Consider the following 19,413-nt stretch of genomic DNA (forward strand, 5'->3'; position numbering starts at 1 on the left):
CCAACAAGTCTAAAACAAGTCCTTTAACAGAAGACCTCTGAGATTTGGAAAAGACTTTTCTTCATACGTTGGAATGCTAAAATGCTAACTTGACAGACAAAAGATTTTAATGATTAGTCACAAGGAAGTTCAAATGTTCCTTAAGTTAAAATTAATCTCTTATCAGTTCTTTATCCTTTGCAGGTTAAGAAGCATCAAATGTATGAGGCTACTCATAGGAAAGATGCCTTTGAAAATTAGGTTATAAATTATACGATTTTAACAATTATATATGTGATTGAGACACATATGAAATACTTTTCAAATTACAACCTTCTCAAGTCCTAAAGAGACTTAAATACTTGGTAATTCTTGAGAAAACTGAACAAAAGAAACATTACTAGTTCTATAGTTTTAATCATTTTACCATAATTATTGTCAAGTACTTTCTGATTTCAAATTTTAAAAGCATTAAAATAAGGTGCAATTACAGCAAAGGAAACAACCAACAAAACTAAAAGGCAACCAACAGAATGGGAAAAGATATTTGCAAATGACATATCGGACAAAGGGCTAGTATCCAAAATCTATAAAAAGCTCACCAAACTCCACACCCGAATAACAAATAACCCAGTGAACAAATGGGCAGAAAACATGAATAGACACTTCTCTAAAGAAGACATCCGGATGGCCAACAGGCACATGAAAAGATGCTCAACGTCGCTCCTTATCGGGGAAATACAAATCAAAACCACACTCAGATATCACCTCACGCCAGTCAGAGTGGCCAAAATGAACAAATCAGGAGACTATAGATGCTGGAGAGGATGTGGAGAAACGGGAACCCTCTTGCACTGTTGGTGGGAATGCAAATTGGTGCAGCCGCTCTGGAAAACAGTGTGGAGATTCCTCAGAAAATTAAAAATAGACCTACCCTATGACCCAGCAATAGCACTGCTAGGAATTTACCCAACGGATACAGGAGTACTGATGCATAGGGGCACTTGTACCCCAATGTTTATAGCAGCACTCTCAACAATAGCCAAATTATGGAAAGAGCCTAAATGTCCATCAACTGATGAATGGATAAAGAAATTGTGGTTTATATACACAATGGAGTACTACATGGTGATGAGAAAGAACGAAATATGGCCCTATGTAGCAATGTGGATGGAACTGGAGAGTGTGATGCTAGGTGAAATAAGCCATACAGAGAAAGACAGATACCATATGTTTTCACTCTTATGTGGATCCTGAGAAACTTAACAGAAACCCATGGGGGAGGGGAAGGAAAAAAAAAAAAAAAGAGGTTAGAGTGGGAGAGAGCCAAAGCATAAGAGACTCTTAAAAACTGAGAACAAACTGAGGGTTGATGGGGGGTGGGAGGGAGGGGAGGGTGGGTGATGGCTATTGAGGAGGGCACCTTTTGGGATGAGCACTGGGTGTTGTATGGAAACCAATGTGACAATAAATTTCATATATTGAAAAAAAATAATAAAAAAAATAAAATAATGTGCAATTAGATTGGAAGTCAACATCCGTCAGTTGTAGGTGTTAGTCTACATACTAACGTCCTACCTTTTTAAATAAATGTCATGCTTACCTCCAATTTTTTGATTGTTTGGATTTTTTTTTCAACATTGTATAAGGAGATATAAGCTTTACCGTCTAACAAATAGAATATAGTTGACCCTTAAACAACTCAGGGGTTAGATGGTGCCAATGTGCCCACAGTCAAAAATCTGACTCTAACCTTGGACTACTTAATAGCCTACTGTTGACTAGAAGCTTTACCAGTAACATAAGCAGTCAATTACCACCTATTTTGTATGTTATACATGTAAAGTAAGCTAGAGAAAAAAAATGCTATTAAGAAAATCATAAGGAAGAGAAACTACATTTATAGTACCATGCTGCATTTACTGAAAAAAATCTATGTATAAGTGGATGAGTGCAGTTCAAACCCATGTTGTTCAAGGGCCAGCTGTTCATTCTGTTTTCATAAGGCAACAGATTCATATCTTTTAAAATATATTTTATTAAATAATCTACTTGGAGAATAATTACAAAAGCTTTAAACAGTAATTCCAAGTAGTAAAAGGCAATTTCCTTTCAAAAAAAAAAAAAACCAGAGTCCATTATTATGTTTTGCTGCTTTATACACAGGAATGATTTATTTTACAAACTAGTCAGATCCAACATTAGACTGTAAATTTTAAAACATTTCTTAATATGTCTCAAAGGCAAAGTGAACTCTATGATATGCTTTCACATTAACCAGAATGACAAACCATAAGAAAATTAACACCATAACAGTTCAAGATAAAACGAATAGGCACTTTGAAAGTGAAATCAGCTACTGTAAATCTCATAGTTCACGTTACTTGTACTTATCGCATTTCATCAAAGGTTATCAACCAGTGAGGCAAATGTTCCTTTGATGCAGAAGCACAAACACATTTAGGTTCCAAACACTGTGTTCTGGTTGTAATACATGCAAGACGGACCCTAACTTAGAAAAATCTTCTGAAAGAAAATGAAGAAAAACAAAAAGCAGCCAGGAATGAAAGCATTTACAAGCACTTGAATAAGGCCTTTAAGTGTTAAATCAGTGTTTTAAACCCCTTCATTCTCAGGTAAGGGATTAAGAGGCCGAGAGAGAGATCGTCTGCGAGGGTGAGGATACTGGAGGTTGGCAGTGTCAGCATCGCAAGAGTGCTCTACCAGAGGAGGAGGAGGAGGAGGAGGAAGGAGCTGGGCATAACTGGACCATCTCGATCCAGCCCGTGGGGAATCCAGAGGGGGAAAGAAATACCTGAAACAATGAAGACAGGAACAAAACACCAAAACAAAACAAAAACAACAGAAAAAAAAAAAAAAAAGAAAAAAAAAACAGAAGAAAAAGAGAAAAGTAGTAAATACAAAGAGAACCAAAGAGGAGAAAACACATGCTGGAAAAAAAAAGCTTTAGTATATTCATGCCAAAACTAACAGAACATAATCGCAAAAATCAAGACCCTTACTCAAATCAAGCTTGCTTAAGCAAGTATAGAAACTTGAAAGAAAGAAATACAATCTGTTAAACTTAAAATGTTAAAAAAAATTATCAGTATGAATGTTACAAAAAAAGACATTTTATAATTTAAAACATTTTCTAATCTTTCAGAAACATATTTGATGCGATCCTGGAAATTTACAAATCTAATAAGCTTTTTATTTTAAGCAATGCTTCGTTTGTAGTAGCAGCAGGCACATGTTTTGTAGTGCATACAGGACACTGAGAACCAATCCAAATATACTTTCACAAAGTATGGCCAGCTATTGCAATATACTTCTGAAGAAATACAATCTTTGAAAACACTTAGCTGCTTTTCTGCAAAAACTTTAAATAGTACAAAATTTTGATAAGTAAAAGAGCTCAAAGAATATGTCCTATTGTTATTCTTTTGCCATTTTATAACTTACCCGTAATACTTAAGCACATTAGCAAACAAAGACTTAGAGCTTTGTCATCAAGGTCAAAGTTCTAAAGAATATGAACTAAATGAAGCAGCCAACTAAATTAAAATCCTGAGGCTTGGAATGTGGAGGTTAATGTGCATGCACAATTTCAGCAAATTTTTAACTGCTCCTCTTATAGTATGTTTCCAAATTTTGACTTGAAGGAAAACTTAAGCCATGGAATTACACCATAAAAAATATACAAGCACATATTAGAAACATTTAGCTCTTTAGTGAATATGAATTGAAAACTTACAAAGATGTTTTCATTTTACTACCATATTATAAATGAAGCAATACCATATGTTTAATTTGGCCACAAACTGTACAGTCAAATTACTTTCATTTCACTACTACTTCTCTCACTCCTTTACTAATATTTTTTAAATATTACAAAGAAATGACAGAGTTGTATTAAATAATATCACGTATAAGCCAATTCTACAAAAGGTAATAAACAGATTAGCACTCAAAACAATCTTTATGAAAAATATTTATTCAATCTTCAAATTAAAATTATAAAAATTCATCATTTTCGCTGTTTTAGAAAACAAAAGAAATAAGCCTATATTCTCCAAATGGAATAAAGTGGTATTTTCCCTCCTCCCAACTACTTACAAGGATAGTAACAATCCTTTTAATTTTAAACCCATGTTAGTTTCGGGAACATTTCAAAAAATTGTTTTGGTGACAATGTCTCAACAAAAAGCCTCTCCATTTATATTTCAAAAGTTTCAAATAGTGTCAATAAACTGGCTAGTACAAAAAAAAATGATATACACGGTATTTTTAAAGGCCTTTTGGATTGCGTTTAGTAGTAAGCAGGCTGCTGGTGTATCTTGGGAGAGGTCAAACGGCGCTGGGGAAGGGGAAAAGGAGCTCGCTTTCCATTCCTGTGTGCATGCAACAAGCAGCAAAACAGCAAAGTTACTCCAGTTAGCTGGTACTCAGCTGTGCTTTCTGTTAAAGGACATAATACAAATGGAGAAGGGAAAATGCATCACAGATCTAACACACACGGTTATTGGCACAATAAGAATACAGATCAAAACTTCAAAGCTCTTTACAAAAGAATATACACAGTACAGGCAGCAACCAAAAATCAGATTTTTTTTTTTAAATTAACAGTAGTATCCTTTGTTTCATGAAATCATTTTTATAATCTGATCTCTTCTGTGGTAACCTGAAATTGTTTACATGCAAATACTTAAATCTCAAAATCGAACAGGACTTTTTAAATAAAAATTTAACATTATAAAAATAGTTGAAGAAATTTTAAATAGAATTCTAAGATGACAACAGAATAACCACAGGACAGTTTGTTAATAAGGACCATGCTTTGAAGTTTCCTGAATCGTATTCCAAATTATTCACAAAGGCATATTAAAATAAGCTGATCTTAAAAATTCACATATTTGAAATCTGAATATGAAAACAAAGGATGACTCTTCAGATCACATTGTTTGTCAAGATAAACAAGAATCTAAAATATATTAAAAATTCTAAAAATCAAGAAATCACAATTTACCATTTTCTCTTACAATCTCCATTAAAGGTTTAAACACACCCACACACACACCCAACACCCACAAAACACATTTAACTCACTCTCATCTACAAAGGCTTAATGTATTTTATTGAAAATTTCAGCTTGACCTAATTCAAAGGCTACACTACTACCACTAACATACTAATGCTCATCTAGGACTAAAATCCTCAGCATTATCCCAGATTTGCTCTTCATCTTACTTGAGAAGCAAAGTAAAATCTTTAAGTTATAAACATTTCTGACGGACCACTAAATTTCAGAATATAATTTAGTTTGTTTAATGGCTTAACAATCTACCTAATAAATATTATGACTATGTAAGCTAAATACAGAGCTAACAAAGTGAATTTTTTCTAGTATTATAATTGTGTATGAATTTCTTTATTCAATCTTAAAAATCCATGAAATTACACACCTTTAGTCTGGCTATCAGAATGATTTTAAAAAGGAGATAATTTCTAGTTTTCCCACAAAAACAGCCTACCTGCCAGAAGAAGATCCATTTAATGAATTTTGAAGATTTGGGATATTTGAACCTAGGGAAGGATTTGAGTTTCCCTGCTGAGAATTCCCAGTGACAGGGCTCCCATTACCTTTCAAAATACCAGTACACTTCCAATTGTCCATATAATTAGCTGAAAGGAAAATGGTCAAATACATTAACATGGCTAATAGCTTTGTTCAAGGACACAAATCTGTGTTCAAATTCTTAAACTACAATGAAAAAAAACAAAAGAGGACTACATATCTCTCAAGATAAATGTTAAAGACATCTTTTAAATGAAATACGTATCTCAATTTTACCAATTATTTTTTAAAGTTTTAGAAAAATTACTAATTTAAAAAACAAAGTTTCTACCATTTCCTTTCCTTACAAGACAAATATTAACAGAGACAATTCTCTAAGCTACCACATTAACTTTAATATCAAAATAAATTTTTCATTTCATGATAATGAATTTCGATTACTTGTATATGTAGGGTTATGGAGCTGTCTTCTTGGTTATGCAAGTGTAAGTCATGTGGGTACTTAATGTCCTCAGAGACGGACCCCTTTGGGGTTTGAGTAGCTAACCCAACATGGCCTAATTCTTCTAATACAAAATAGGTCACTGGAGACCCTTAGCCCAGGAAACCCAAGTTAGGGAGCCTGCTGGAGTGAAGCTGGATGGTCCTGACTAAAGACCAGGGGCAAGAAAGAGAAGCAAAGCCCTTGACAGCAAATGATACTGAGGAAAAGGGAGGTCTGGGCCGGTTCTGCCACAGCCTAAAACTGACCATGGGAGACTCAGCCAAATTGCATTTTGAGAAACAGTAACTACTCAGGGTACATGAGCTAAGCTATAGGTTATATGGGATGCCACTGACTAGAGTGGGACAAGGACCAAGGACACCTCCACCCAGTAGATAAACGTCCATGGAAAAATGTAGACCATGCTACAGCAACCACAGCTAGCATCGAGTTACTAGACCGAATTCTCACTCAGCATGCCATTTACAAGAAACTTTCAGAATCAGTGGCCAGAAGATTCTTCAACTTTCGAGAGTTGCAGAGAAGAGGTGGAGATGATACTGGATTTTCTCCTATTAAGGGCTGGTTAGCTAGAGCAATTATTTAATAAGAGATGTCTATACCTCTATCCTGTGTTTGTAGAGCAGTCACACAAGTTACACACATAGCAAACGGTACCTTTTGGAGATACTGCATATTCTGTTACAATTACTTTTAGTTTTAAAAGGAGATCCACATGGAAACTTAAAACACAATTCAAGTGTCATTAACTGCCATGAACTAGGTAAACTGATAGAGGTTCAAAATAACACAAATATAAGACATTAATTTGAAAATAACTGTAGAAAGATCATTTTTTCCAAAATATTTCCGAGTTTACATTTCTAAATGAAAATTCTTAAGTAGCAACATAGAGCAACAATCCGTTCATTAAAACCTTACCTTTCCATAATCTTACACAGCCATCATCTCCTGAAGATGCTAACACTGTTCCTGTTATATTCCAACTCACTCGCCAGACCTGGGAATTATGATTATCAAACTGAGCCACTATATGGATTTCAAATTTTGTTGGTCCACCAGAGGAGGTAAGTTCTTTCCTATTAATAAAAAGATTTTCCTGAGAAATGCTGAGAAAAGATTTTACACACATGGTTCTAAATAAAAAAAATACATACACTTACCATATTATTTTATAATTATGTTCATATCTAAAACTACCACGTTCCCTCCCATACTCCCCCACCTTAACTCATTGAGAGCTGGGCCATGTCACTTTCATTTGATTCTCCAGCACCTGGCATGATCCTACCACATAAAAATTATTCAGTGATTATTTCATGGAAGAAAGGAACAACAAAAGAGGCTTTATTCACCCAAACACAGTTGAGGAATAAAATACATAACAATTAATTTTAAAAGGAAAGCAGTAGGAAGGGAAGAATAGAAGGGGAGAAGGAAGAAAAAAAGGAACTGAAATTCACAATTCCAAAATTAAAGCCTGAATACATTATTCACAAGAATTTCTGAGCTAATTTAATTGTCCCTAAGTTACCTGACACCTCGCATTTGTTCAAACATTTACACAGTACCAATTATATTCAGAGGATCCAATTCATCGTAGTAGCCTAAATAAAATGCAATTAAGAAAATATAAATCTCCTATCTTTATTCAATTCCCCATCCCCAAAACTCATATATTTATAGATAAAATGTTCATTAAAGAATCCATTCTTCAGATCACAGTTGCCTCTTCATTCTCTTCCACAAATGAAAATAATCATGAGTTAAGACCATTTTTAAATCAGTAATTGCTTCAAAACCTCACCTCACAGGCTTTAATGTAAAAATTCTCACATCTTTGGTTGCTATGGCTAGAATGTGGAAAGACCTTCCCAAGTTTGGAGCAAAGGCAATATCATGGACAGGATCTGTGACTGTCATGAGGGTTTCAGCTTTTGCATATTTCCTAATAAAAAAACAACTTATGTTAAAATTTTCAGAAATTAAAATTTTTAAAAATCCACATGTTTTTTACATTGTTCACAATGAAACAGTGTTTACCTCTGCAGTATATATATATATAGTATGACCAAGGCCTAACCCCCAGAAACTGAATGTGACCTAATTTAGAAAAAGGGTCTTTGTGTATACAACTAAGGATCTCAGGACAAGATCATCCTGGACCATCCTTATAAAAGACAGAAAAGGAGATACAGAGAAGAAAGCCATGTGAAAACAGGGAGAGATTGGAATTATGCAGCCAGACACCAAGGACCTCCTGAAGCCACTAGAAGCCTTAAGAAACAAGGAAGAATTGTGGAAGCAGCATGGTGCTGACCACACCTTGACTTTAGATTTCTGGCCTCCAGAACTGTGAGAATAAATTGTTTTGTTTGTAGTGATTTGTTATGGCAGCCCTGGAAAATTAATATAAAGCCCCCAGGTTTTGTTCTTTGATTTTGTAAGTTTAGCTTAGAACAGTTTAACAAAACTTTAATTAGAATGAGATGCTGGGGCACCTGGGTGGCTCAGTCAGTTAAGGTGCTCTTAATCTCAGCTCAGGTCATGATCTCGCAGTTCGTGAGACTGAGCCCCACATTGGGCTCTGCACTGATAATGAGGAGCCTGCTTAGGATTATTTCTCCTCTCTCTCTGCCCCTCCCCTGCTTGCCCACGTTCTCTCTCTCTCAAAATAAATAAACTTAAAAAAAAAAATGAGATGCTGATTTATTAGCCATTAATATCTATTTTCAAGAAAAGGGTAATTGAATTTCCTAAGTATTTGAGTATAAATTGGAAAATGAATTTGGTAACAGGAGGAACTGAGTTCTTCTAATGGTAATAAAGGGCACTATACTGAAATCTGTTTCATCCTTACAATTCTATTTCTACATGTGCAAACGGAGAAGATAATGAAGGAGACAACAGATAAGAATTTTCTATTGTTTTTCTCCATTGTAAGTTCAATATCAGGGACAGAAATGAAGCACAGAACCCTGTATGTAACAGAGGGAGTTAGAGAGAGGTACCTCTCTTACCTTTTCACTACCCTCCTCTAATATACTGGTGTTCCCAACAAATCTATGCTTGGCCTTCTTTTCATGCCAACATTTTCCCCAAATGTCTCCAAGCTAGCACATGCCTCAAGGCTCCTTGACCTCGTCTTCCCCTACATGATCATCCTGAGTAATCTAATCCACACCCTTGCTGCTTCTACTGTCTGGTCATAACTCCTGTGTTGGATCCTAGACAAGTCATTTTACTTTGTTGATCTGTTTCTTCATTCGTAAAATGGTGATAATATAAAAGCTACCTACCCTCCTCATAAGGTGATTGTTAGAATTCAAATTTTATAATGTATGTGAAAATTCCATATAACCTGTATAAATATAGGCACTTGTACTATTATCTAGACTAGGTCTGTCTTAATATTTTCATTCACCAATAGAAATAAATATATCCAATGCTGGTAAATTCGACAAATGTTTTCTATTTGTTACTACTATTACTATTACTACTACTATCACTTATAGAAAGCTCAGTTAGGTATTCATAATTGGATGCTACATACTCCACTATCACATAGCCTCTACATAACATGTTCAATCTGTATAACAACCTTTGAACAACTCTTACTTCAAAGAAACAGACAAGGACCATCCCCAAAATGGCTGATCTTAAAAGGTCTGGTAACTTCCTAAATCAATCCCACATACACTCACACACAGACACAGTTACCTTCCCAATGCCACTTCCTGGCCATTCTAGATGCAGAAAATGCCTGGCACTTGCTGTCTACTCCCTTGCAGCTAAAGCACAGTGAGCGACCCAATTCTGGTCAGTGGGACCCAATGAAAAAGCTTGCTAAGGTACTTCGAGAAAACTTTTTCTTCTCTCCCTCATACAAAAAGATACATAAAAGCCAATGCCCTTCTTTGTATCTGCATGTGAAACCTGGAAATGCTCTTGTGATCCTAAGAGGGAGCTGTCACCAACACACTAAGGATGACTAAGGAAAATACCAAAAACTCTGATGTCATCACTGCACCAAGTGAGCCACTTAACCCCGGAACTGTTCCACTGCCAGGCTCCTTGTTACAGGGCAAATACAGGGAATCCAGCCCCTAATCTAGATTTATTCTGCTAAGAGACTTATACACAACTTTGGATTATCTTTATCACTGAATTCTTTTAAGTTTTAGGTACTTTCTATCTGCCCTGTATATTCTTTCAGAATTAACTTGCAAGTTATTTATCCCTTTACTCAAATATTATTTATGAAGTAGTTTCATTCTCCTACGTTTTAGAAATGGTCCCACATTCAAAGTTTTAGATTTATGCCTCCAAATTCATTCTGTTCAGCTAAGGTTGAAAGAAATCACTTTAACAGTATTAACTCTTCATAAAGCCTCTTTAACAAGTGCTAGTGATGTGGTTCATAGCTTTAATAGCTTACAAGGCTATAAAGCCTCAAAAAGTTCTAAAGGAAGGTTCCTATATTCTAGAACTGTGCTGGCCAATACTCCAGTCACTAGCCACATGTGCCTATTTTAATTTAAATTAATAAAAATGAACAAATGCAGTTCTTCAGCTATAGTAGCCACATTCAAGCTTCAACAGTGGCATGTGGCTGGTGGCCACTGCATTAGCTAGCACAAGTACGGGGCATTTGCATCCGTGCAGCAAGTTCTACTGGACAGCACTGTTGTAAACAGTCTCTCTGAAGAAATCAAGAATCTGGGAAGTAGAGGGCTGGAGTAAGAACCCCTCAAAACTCCTAGTAACATTCTGAAATTCAGAGCCCACAGGAATTAAAATATACTGGTCCCCCTACTAGCCACAGTCTCGCTTTCCACGGTTTGTTACCCACAATCAAATTTACATCCAGAAGATGATGCCCCTGATTTACCGTCAGAAGGTCAGCATGCCTACATCACTCACATAGGCATTTTATCTCATCTCATCACATACACATTTTATCGTCTCTCATGGTCACAGGAAGTGAATACAGCACAAAAAGATATTTTAAGAGAGAGGCTGCAATCACAGAACTTTTATTACAGTGTATTGTTATAATTCTTCTATTTTATCATTAGCTATTGTTAATCTAATACTCTAACTTATAAACTTTATCGTAAGTATGTATGTATAGAAAAAAAACACAGATGACACAGAATTTGGTACTATTAGAGATTTTAGGCAGCTACTAGGGGTCTTAGAATGTATCCCCTATGGATAAGGAGGACAACTGTAGTTCTTTCTTCTCTTCCACTTCTGGCCCTACCCAGTATCTGACTCTTAGACCCATGTGCTTGTTACCTAGCACATGTGAAGCCTACCTGATCAACTGATGGGTGCTCTTTTCTCCTACAAGATCTGAGAACACCTCTGACACACAGCTTACAGCTCTCAGAAGTACTGCAGGTATCTCAACATGACCCAAAATAGACTTTACTTCACATGCTGCTATACTCTACCCAAATGTGTCCTGTTTCCAGATGTCCTTATTTTAAGAAATTACATACCACCCATTGAATTATTAAGCCAGAACCTTGAAAATCATCTCAACAGATCCCCCTTTCTTCACCTTCTAAATCTAGTCATCAGATTCTATTGATACCATTTCTTAAATTATTCTCACTGTCCACTTCTCTCCATCCCCATTTGTCACTACTCTATGCCAAAGCCACTATAATCTCCCACCTAGACTGTTATAACAGCACCCAATCACTGAATCCACTCATGTTGCCCTCTAAAATACTTTTCACACCTATGGAAGAGTTTAACTACCATCCAACCCTATTATTCCCCAACTTAAAACTCTTTCAATGGCTTCATATCACCCATAAAATCTAAACACAAAACACTAGGTCGTGCAGATATAAGCCTTGCATATTTCTCACACACTCCCTTTTGCCTATTACATTTCAACTACAATAAAAATATACTGGTTTTCTCTTGTTCATGTACCTTATCACATGTAGTTTTCTCCATTTGGAATGTTTTCCCCTCTTTAACACTTTACTTTTCACTCATCCTGTAAGTTTTGTCTGGAGTGAACCTTCCTGGCCCCCTCTCCCAAGGTGTAGTAAGCCCTTAACATCCTGATTCTCCCAGTTGATAAAATTCATCACCATTTTTTACTCTTTTTGTTTCTCTGCAAGATAGTACATATTATGAAATCAGTCACCTTTTCCTCTATACCATTCAATTTTATATTATGGTAGCCTGGCACAGAACTTGGCATAGCCTATGAAATTAGTAAATATGTAATGAATGATGCATAATTCAGTGAATAAAGAAATAACATTTTAAAAAATCAAAGTGCAATTAAGAACAATAATTAAGACCAAATAGTACTAACCTGGTGTTTTCATTATATTCAAAAATCTGAACCTTGGCCATTGCATTTGGACTACTGTCATCACTTCCTACAGCTATCATGGGGGAATGAGCACGAGAGCTAGAAATGAAGAGTAAAAACTATTTTACATAAGTTAATATACATCTAATTCAAAGAATTAGAAAAACCTGGCATCAAGTAGCTCTACAACCCACATGTAAGCATGCCACTACTGTGACTAGATCCCCACCATGTATCTGACACAGTCACACCTTGGGAGGGTGTGTCCTTGAGAATGCTCAAGGTGGGGACAGATAATACCATCCTCCTGCCCCTCTTGCTGACAGAAAAAGTAGCTCTTTTCCCAAAAGAAAAGGTTTCAAGCATTCAGTAGATTAAAAAAAAAAAAAAGCCAAAAAAACAAACAAAAAAATTTTTTTTAAAAAGGCGACAGCCAATAGGTCTTAGAATTTTTCTTCCTGAAAGATTTGGTCATTCACTATGGAATAAAAAGCAACCCTACAGTGACCAATTCATGACAAAAAGATTTTAAGTGCTTTGTACAAAAAGAAGAAACCCTGGGGACTCCTAGATGGCTCAGTAGGCTCAAGTCATGACCTCAAGGTTTGTGGGATAGAGCCCCGCACAGGCCCTTTCTCTCAAAATAAATAAACTTATAAATAAATAAATAAATAAATAAATAAATAAATAAATAAATAAATAAATAAGAAATCCTGATAAAAGGAGAAAAAGTAGAAAAAGACCACACCTCAAGAAAGCATGCTACCCACATGTCATTCTCTTCTCTAGATTCATTTTTAAAAAGGCAAGAGAAGTAATAAGATAATGAACTCTAGTGAAATAAACTCCAGGTTACATTATTTTCTTCATTTCTATACCTAATTACCTCAATATTGATTTCCTTTTCCTCCCTCACCCAAATTAAGTAATATCTCTGTGAACATTACCCCTTGTTTAACATCTGACCTTGACACTGTCATCTGCCAACTTCATAAAGGTGAAAACAGAATGTGGCAATTAAAAAAAAAAGTAGATTGATCACCTACATCTCCTTCCCCTCCCTCCTAAGATTCCATGGAAATGATGAAAGAATAACACCATCATAATAGTCCTAGATATCAATGTGCCATCAGAAATCAAGAAATTTAAAGGAATTCCAGGAAGACAGGAAGCAGAAAGAAAGAAGACATGCAAGGGGGACAAGAAAAGAGCTCTATCAGTATCAGTAAGGAAGAAATTCCACAAACTCCACCCTCCTCAATACATGCAAAGAACAGGAATGAGTAAGGAGACAATCATGAAATGATTCATTTAAAGAACTGCAATCAGAAGACCCCTTAGCTGGCAGCCAACTGGGCTCTAGCTAAAGAGAGTCTGAGGAAGGATAAGTGAGATGATCAAAACTTAACAGGAAAGAGACCCTGAAATAAAACAGCACTCCAAAACTGGCAGGGAGAGGAACAGAAGGAACAAAACACATTAAGGTGCTCCATCCCAAAAGTCAAGTCCTCCTGACTTTGGCAATTGGGGGTACCCCAGCCTGTTTTCCTCAGTTCCCTTGGCCTATACTCCCTACAAGGAAATCCTGCCAACACACTCCACCTAAGATGAAACTCAGCCAACCCCTAGGTAAGAGAGTGACCTACTAAGAAAACAGAGCACCTAGCAGAAGAAAAATACCAATACCTGTTTTCTCTACTAGGCATAATAGTCTCTTGTTCATAACTACAAATAGATAAGCAAAGACTAACACACAAGGAAAACAAAAAGCATGAAAATAAAGACCAAGATATACAAATGGATCTTTGAGAAAGTAGATATAGCTGATTCTCATTATTTGCAGGTTCTTTATTTATAAACTGGCCTACTTACTAAAATTTGTTTGTAACCCCCCCCCCAAATTCAACATTTGGGACTTCCGTGGTCACCCATAAACATGCCTAGAGCAGCTCTGCAAAAAATTTGAGTCATTTGACCCACGCAGTCCATACTGAGACCGAACAAGATAAGGTTCTGCCTCCTTATTTCAGCTCTCATGCTGAAAACAAGTGTTGCCTTCTATTCACCACCATGCTTTTCATATTTTTGTGCTTTGTGTTGGTGATTTCACTACTTAAAATGGCCCCCATGGGTAGTACTGAAGTGCAGTCTAGTTTCTATGCTTAGCAAGAAGACTATACAATGTGCCTCATGGAGGAAATACTGTGTTAGATAAGCTTTGTTAAGGCCTGAGTTTTTTTTTTAACGTTTATTTATTTTTGAGACAGAGAGAGACAGAACATGAACAGGGGAGGGGCAGAGAGAGAGAGGGAGACACAGAATCTGAAACAGGCTCCAGGCTCGGAGCGGTCAGCACAGAGCCCGATGCGGGGCTCGAACTCACGGGCCGCGAGATCATGACCTGAGCCGAAGTCGGACGCTTAACCGACCAAGCCACCCAGGCGCCCCAAGGCCTGAGTTTTAATGCTGTTGGCGGACTTCAATGTTAACAAACCAGCAACATATGCTTAAAAAGGTATCTTTGAACACAAACACTCATAAAACAAGGTTAAGTATTTATCACTTGACAAAAATGTGATCAAAGGCTCATGGGAAACCAATCCTATATCTCTCAAAGGAGTGAAAGACACACTTGTCCTCTTAACTGCCTCCATTTGGACCTCAGTCTGTACTTTCTGGTTTTTTTTTTTTCCAACTTATCTCTTAACTCAGGCAAAAGACCCAGCCTGAAAAGCATCGTATAATGAGAACCAAAACTATCCCCTCAGGCAGTAACAGCTGCCCTGCTACAGCAAGACCAAAGTGAATGACCTCAACACAGTGACTAACCTGACCTTTACTGAACAGCTAAACATACCCAATGACCTTTATCCCATATTTTCTTTATATAAACCTGAAGTATTTTCAGCATTTTGGAGACAGCCTTTGTGACACTAGTCCACTGTCTTCCCGGTGTGGGCCTCACTAATATAAATTACTCTGTTGTTCCATCACCACTCATTTCTCTGCCTCTGGATTTACTAGCAGCCAGTGGCTGAACCTGTTCCATTTGAGAACCCTAAATTTATTATTATTTATAATGAAATAAAATTCAGAACTTCCTACCGTCAAAAGTCATCACAGTGTCAAAATGACAAACCACAAACTAGGAGAATACACATGCAACAGTGCTCTGGTTACAGGAGCAACGGTTCGGTTCATTCAGTGTTCACTGAGCTTTACAGAACATAACTATTGCAAATAAGGAGACCTACTGTAATTCAAGAAAGAAACACAAATTTTAATTACAACCCTCAAAGAAATATCATATCCATGTAACAAAAACCGACTGGATACCCAGAGAACTAGCAGGAGATCTTGATGACAGAGTAGTAAATCTCCAAACCATTTTAAAGAAATGGGAGAGTAAATCCAAGAATATTCAAAGATGAGTTCCGTAAAGGCAGAACAGAGACAACATAAGAAAATTATCAAAGAATCGTAGGAAATTTTTTAAAAATCATAAGAAATTTCCAATTCGACAAGAATCTTCATTTTGAAAGGCAGCACTAAATGGCAAGCAGGATGAATCAAAAAAGACCAACACCTAATAGTATATGTCTGGGTTTACTTCAAAATAATCCAGTTTTTTATTGGGAGAAGAGGGACAGTGGGAAGTCATATACAGATGAAAAAAAGACTAGCTTTGAGTTATTGCAGCTGGGTGATGAATACGTGAAGGGTCTGCCCATTGTATTATCATTTTTGGTAGATATGAAAATTTGCCTAATAAAAACTGTAAAAAAATACCTAGAAACATCCTGGATACATTTTAGAATTCTGCTACCTCAAATCACACAATGCAATTCCAGGAGGTATAATGACCTAAATGTGAAAAGCAAAACCAAAATCCATTCAGAATACACTTGAAAACCTTAAGGTGGTGACAAATCCCTCAAGTAAAACACAAAAAGCACTAGAACAATAAAGGAAAGACTGATACACGTGGTTACATTAAAACTCAGAACTCTCTAGGGGCTTCTGGGTGGCTCAGTCAGTTAAATGTTCAACTCCTGATGTCGGCTCAAGTCATGATCTCATGGTCATTGAGACAAAGCACTACATCAGGCTACATGCTGAGCGCAGAGCCTGATTAAGATTCTCTTTCTCTCCCTCTGCTCCTCTCTCCCATTTACGCTCTCTCTCAAAAGAAAGAAGCCTCAAAAATTTATAATAATACAATAAAATTCAGAACTTCCTACCATCAAAAGTCATCACAGTGTCAAAATGACAAACCACAAACTAGGAGAATACACATGCAACAGAGCTCAAAGTAGTTAAGACAAAAATCCTGAAAACTTCCAGAAAGAACAGGCTACCTACAAAAGAACCAGCATTAGACTGACCTCAGACTTCTCATTAACACTTAAATTAAAAAGATTCTCAAGGACACTATCTTCGAAATTCTTACATTTTGAACTTAGAACTCTAAAACTAGCCAAACTACAATTAACCATGGGGTAAAATTAAGACGTTTTCTGGTATGTCAGAATTCAAAGAAGTTTGCCATCCATCCGTATGAAAAAAAATATACTTTAAGAGGTGTATCAGTCACCAAAATAAAAAAAAAAATCTAAAGACAACATGTGATATGAAAATTGTGACAGCCAAGTATAACCCAGAAGACTCAAGAAAGAAAACAGAGCATCCATCAGAAGTTAACACCACAAGCTGCTGCAGCCACTCTGGAAAACAGTATGGAGGTTCCTCAAAAAACTAAAAATAGAACTACCCTACAACCCAGCAATTGCACTACTAGGCATTTATCCACAGGACACAGGGGAGCTGTTTCGAAGGGACATATGCACCCCCATGTTTATAGCAGCACTATCAACAATAGCCAAAGTATGGAAAGAGCCTAAATGTCCATCGATGGATGAATGGATAAAGAAGATGTGGGATATATATACAATGGAGTATTACTCGGCAATCAAAACAAATGAAATCTTACCATTTGCAACTACGTGGATGGAACTGGAGGGTATTATGCTAAGTGAAATTAGAGAAAGACAAAAATCATATGACTTCACTCATATGAGGACTTTAAGAGACAAAACAAATGAACACAAGGAAAGGGAAACAAAAATAATATAAAAACAGGGAGGGGGACAAAACAGGAAAGACTCATAAATATGGAGAACAAACTGAGGGTTACCGGAGGGTTTGTGGAAGGGGGGATGGGCTAAATGGGTAAGGGGCACTTAAGGAATCTACTCCTGAGATCACTGTTGCACTATATGCTAATTTGGATGTAAATTTTTAAAAATAAAAAGTAAAATCAGAAAAAAAAAACAAAAGTTAACACCAGATATTCTGCATGAACAATAATTTTCAAGAAAAAGATTAGATTTGCATCTATAACGAATATTTACAGTCTAATAATGTAAATTTGGCTGTTACTTAACTTTTAGAATCAACTTGTGGTGAAAGACAAATACTTATGTTGGGGTGCCTGGGTGGCTCTGTCAGTTAAGCGTCCGACTTCAGCTCAGGTCATGATCTCAACAGTTCGTGAGTTCAAGCCCTGAGTAGGGCTCTGTGCCAACAGCATAGAGCCTGGAGCCCACTTCTGTGTTCTCTCCCTCTGTCTCTGCACCCCATGCCCCCCCACCCGCCCTTGCTCACGCTCTCTCTCAAAAATAAATAAACATTAAAAAAAAATTATTTTTAAATATTTGTATATGTACTAAATTTTTACAGAATGTAAATATAAATGTACATTTTACCAGTTTTATAAGCAATGTAACAAAATAGAAAGGTGAATGGGAGGTAGAAACAAAATAAGCTAATTTCCTTTTTAAAAAAATGTGAGTCCATATACAATCTAAAAATTGATAAATCGCTCAGTAGAAAAATGGATATATATCATTTGAAATTATGATAATTACAAACATAATTAAAAAACCATCAACATTTCCACAAATAAGATCTCTATCGGGGCACCCGGCTGGCTCAGTCTGTGGAACATGTGACTCTTGGTCTCAGGGTTGTTAAGTTTGAGCCCCACACTAGCTGTAGAAAAATAAAATCTTAAAAGAACAAAAAGGTTATCAGGGGCACCTGGATGGCTCAGTCAGTTAAGCATCCAACTTCAGCTCAGGTCGTGATCTCACAGCTCATGAATTCAAGACCCGAGTAGGGCTCTCTGCTGACAGCTCAGAGCCTGGAGCCTGCTTCAGATTCTGTATCTCCCTCTCTCTCTGCCCCATTCCCGCTCACACTCTGTCTCTCTCTCTCAAAAATAAAACATTAAAAAAAAAAAAAAAAGATCTCTCTCTAGTCATACCTTGAGAAGTGGAAAGCTTTATAAATGTGCTAAATGATAAATTCATCTTTCATACAGTGACTATAAATACTGTATAAAGCTAACATAGCAGAATCAAAGGCATAAGTAAATCATTTAAAAATATAATAGCAACTGGGGCACCTGGCTGGCTCAGTTGGTTGAGCAAGCAGCTCTTGATCTCAGGATTGGGGGTTTGAGCCTCATGTTGAGTGTAGAGATTACTTAAAAACAAAATCCTTTAAAAAATTTTAAAATTAAAAAAAATATAATAGCAACTATCAGAATTAAAATCTAAAATAAGAACTATTAGGGGCACGTAGCTCAGTCAGTAGGGCATCCGACTCTTGACCTCAGAGTTGGGAGTTCAAGCCCCACGCTGAGCATGGGGCCTACTTAATAAATAAATAAATAAATAAAATCAGAACTATTAGCATTTTTAGAGGGTAGAGGAACTTTTTACCTTTCATTTTATACTCCTCTGTATTATTTGAAATTTTTTCTTTACCAAGTGATTCGTTTTTCTTTTAATTTTTAAAAATAGTTTAATTAAAACCAACTATGATCTAGTCAGAGTCATGCTCTATACAGCAATTAAAAAAATAAGGTAGGACTGGGGTGCCTGGGCGACTCAGTCTGTTAAGTGTCAGATTTTGGCTCAGGTCATGATCTCACAATTCACG

General features: G+C 36.4%; 1 protein-coding gene across 2 annotated transcripts in view; it reads right to left on the reverse strand.

The window, feature by feature from the left end:
• Positions 1–1,993: 1,993 nt before the first annotated feature.
• The window catches only part of SEH1L (SEH1 like nucleoporin), a 32,923-nt gene continuing 15,503 nt past the window's right edge, over positions 1,994–19,413 (reverse strand). The window contains exons 5-9 of one of the 2 annotated variants that reach the window (XM_060613179.3): positions 12,409–12,507; positions 7,870–8,010; positions 6,984–7,141; positions 5,514–5,664; positions 1,994–2,794 (exon numbers count right to left, since the gene is read on the reverse strand). In XM_060613179.3, coding sequence (XP_060469162.3) covers positions 2,596–2,794; positions 5,514–5,664; positions 6,984–7,141; positions 7,870–8,010; positions 12,409–12,507 — 748 coding nt within the window. In that variant the 3' untranslated portion in view covers positions 1,994–2,595. Of the gene's footprint in view, positions 2,795–3,957; positions 4,441–5,513; positions 5,665–6,983; positions 7,142–7,869; positions 8,011–12,408; positions 12,508–19,413 lie in introns of those variants that run through there. The other variant, XM_060613181.3, reaches the window with a different exon arrangement.

The sequence above is a fragment of the Panthera onca genome, chromosome D3 (assembly GCF_046562875.1).
Source record: "Panthera onca isolate mPanOnc1 chromosome D3, mPanOnc1 haplotype 2, whole genome shotgun sequence".
Classification (NCBI taxonomy): domain Eukaryota; kingdom Metazoa; phylum Chordata; class Mammalia; order Carnivora; family Felidae; genus Panthera; species Panthera onca.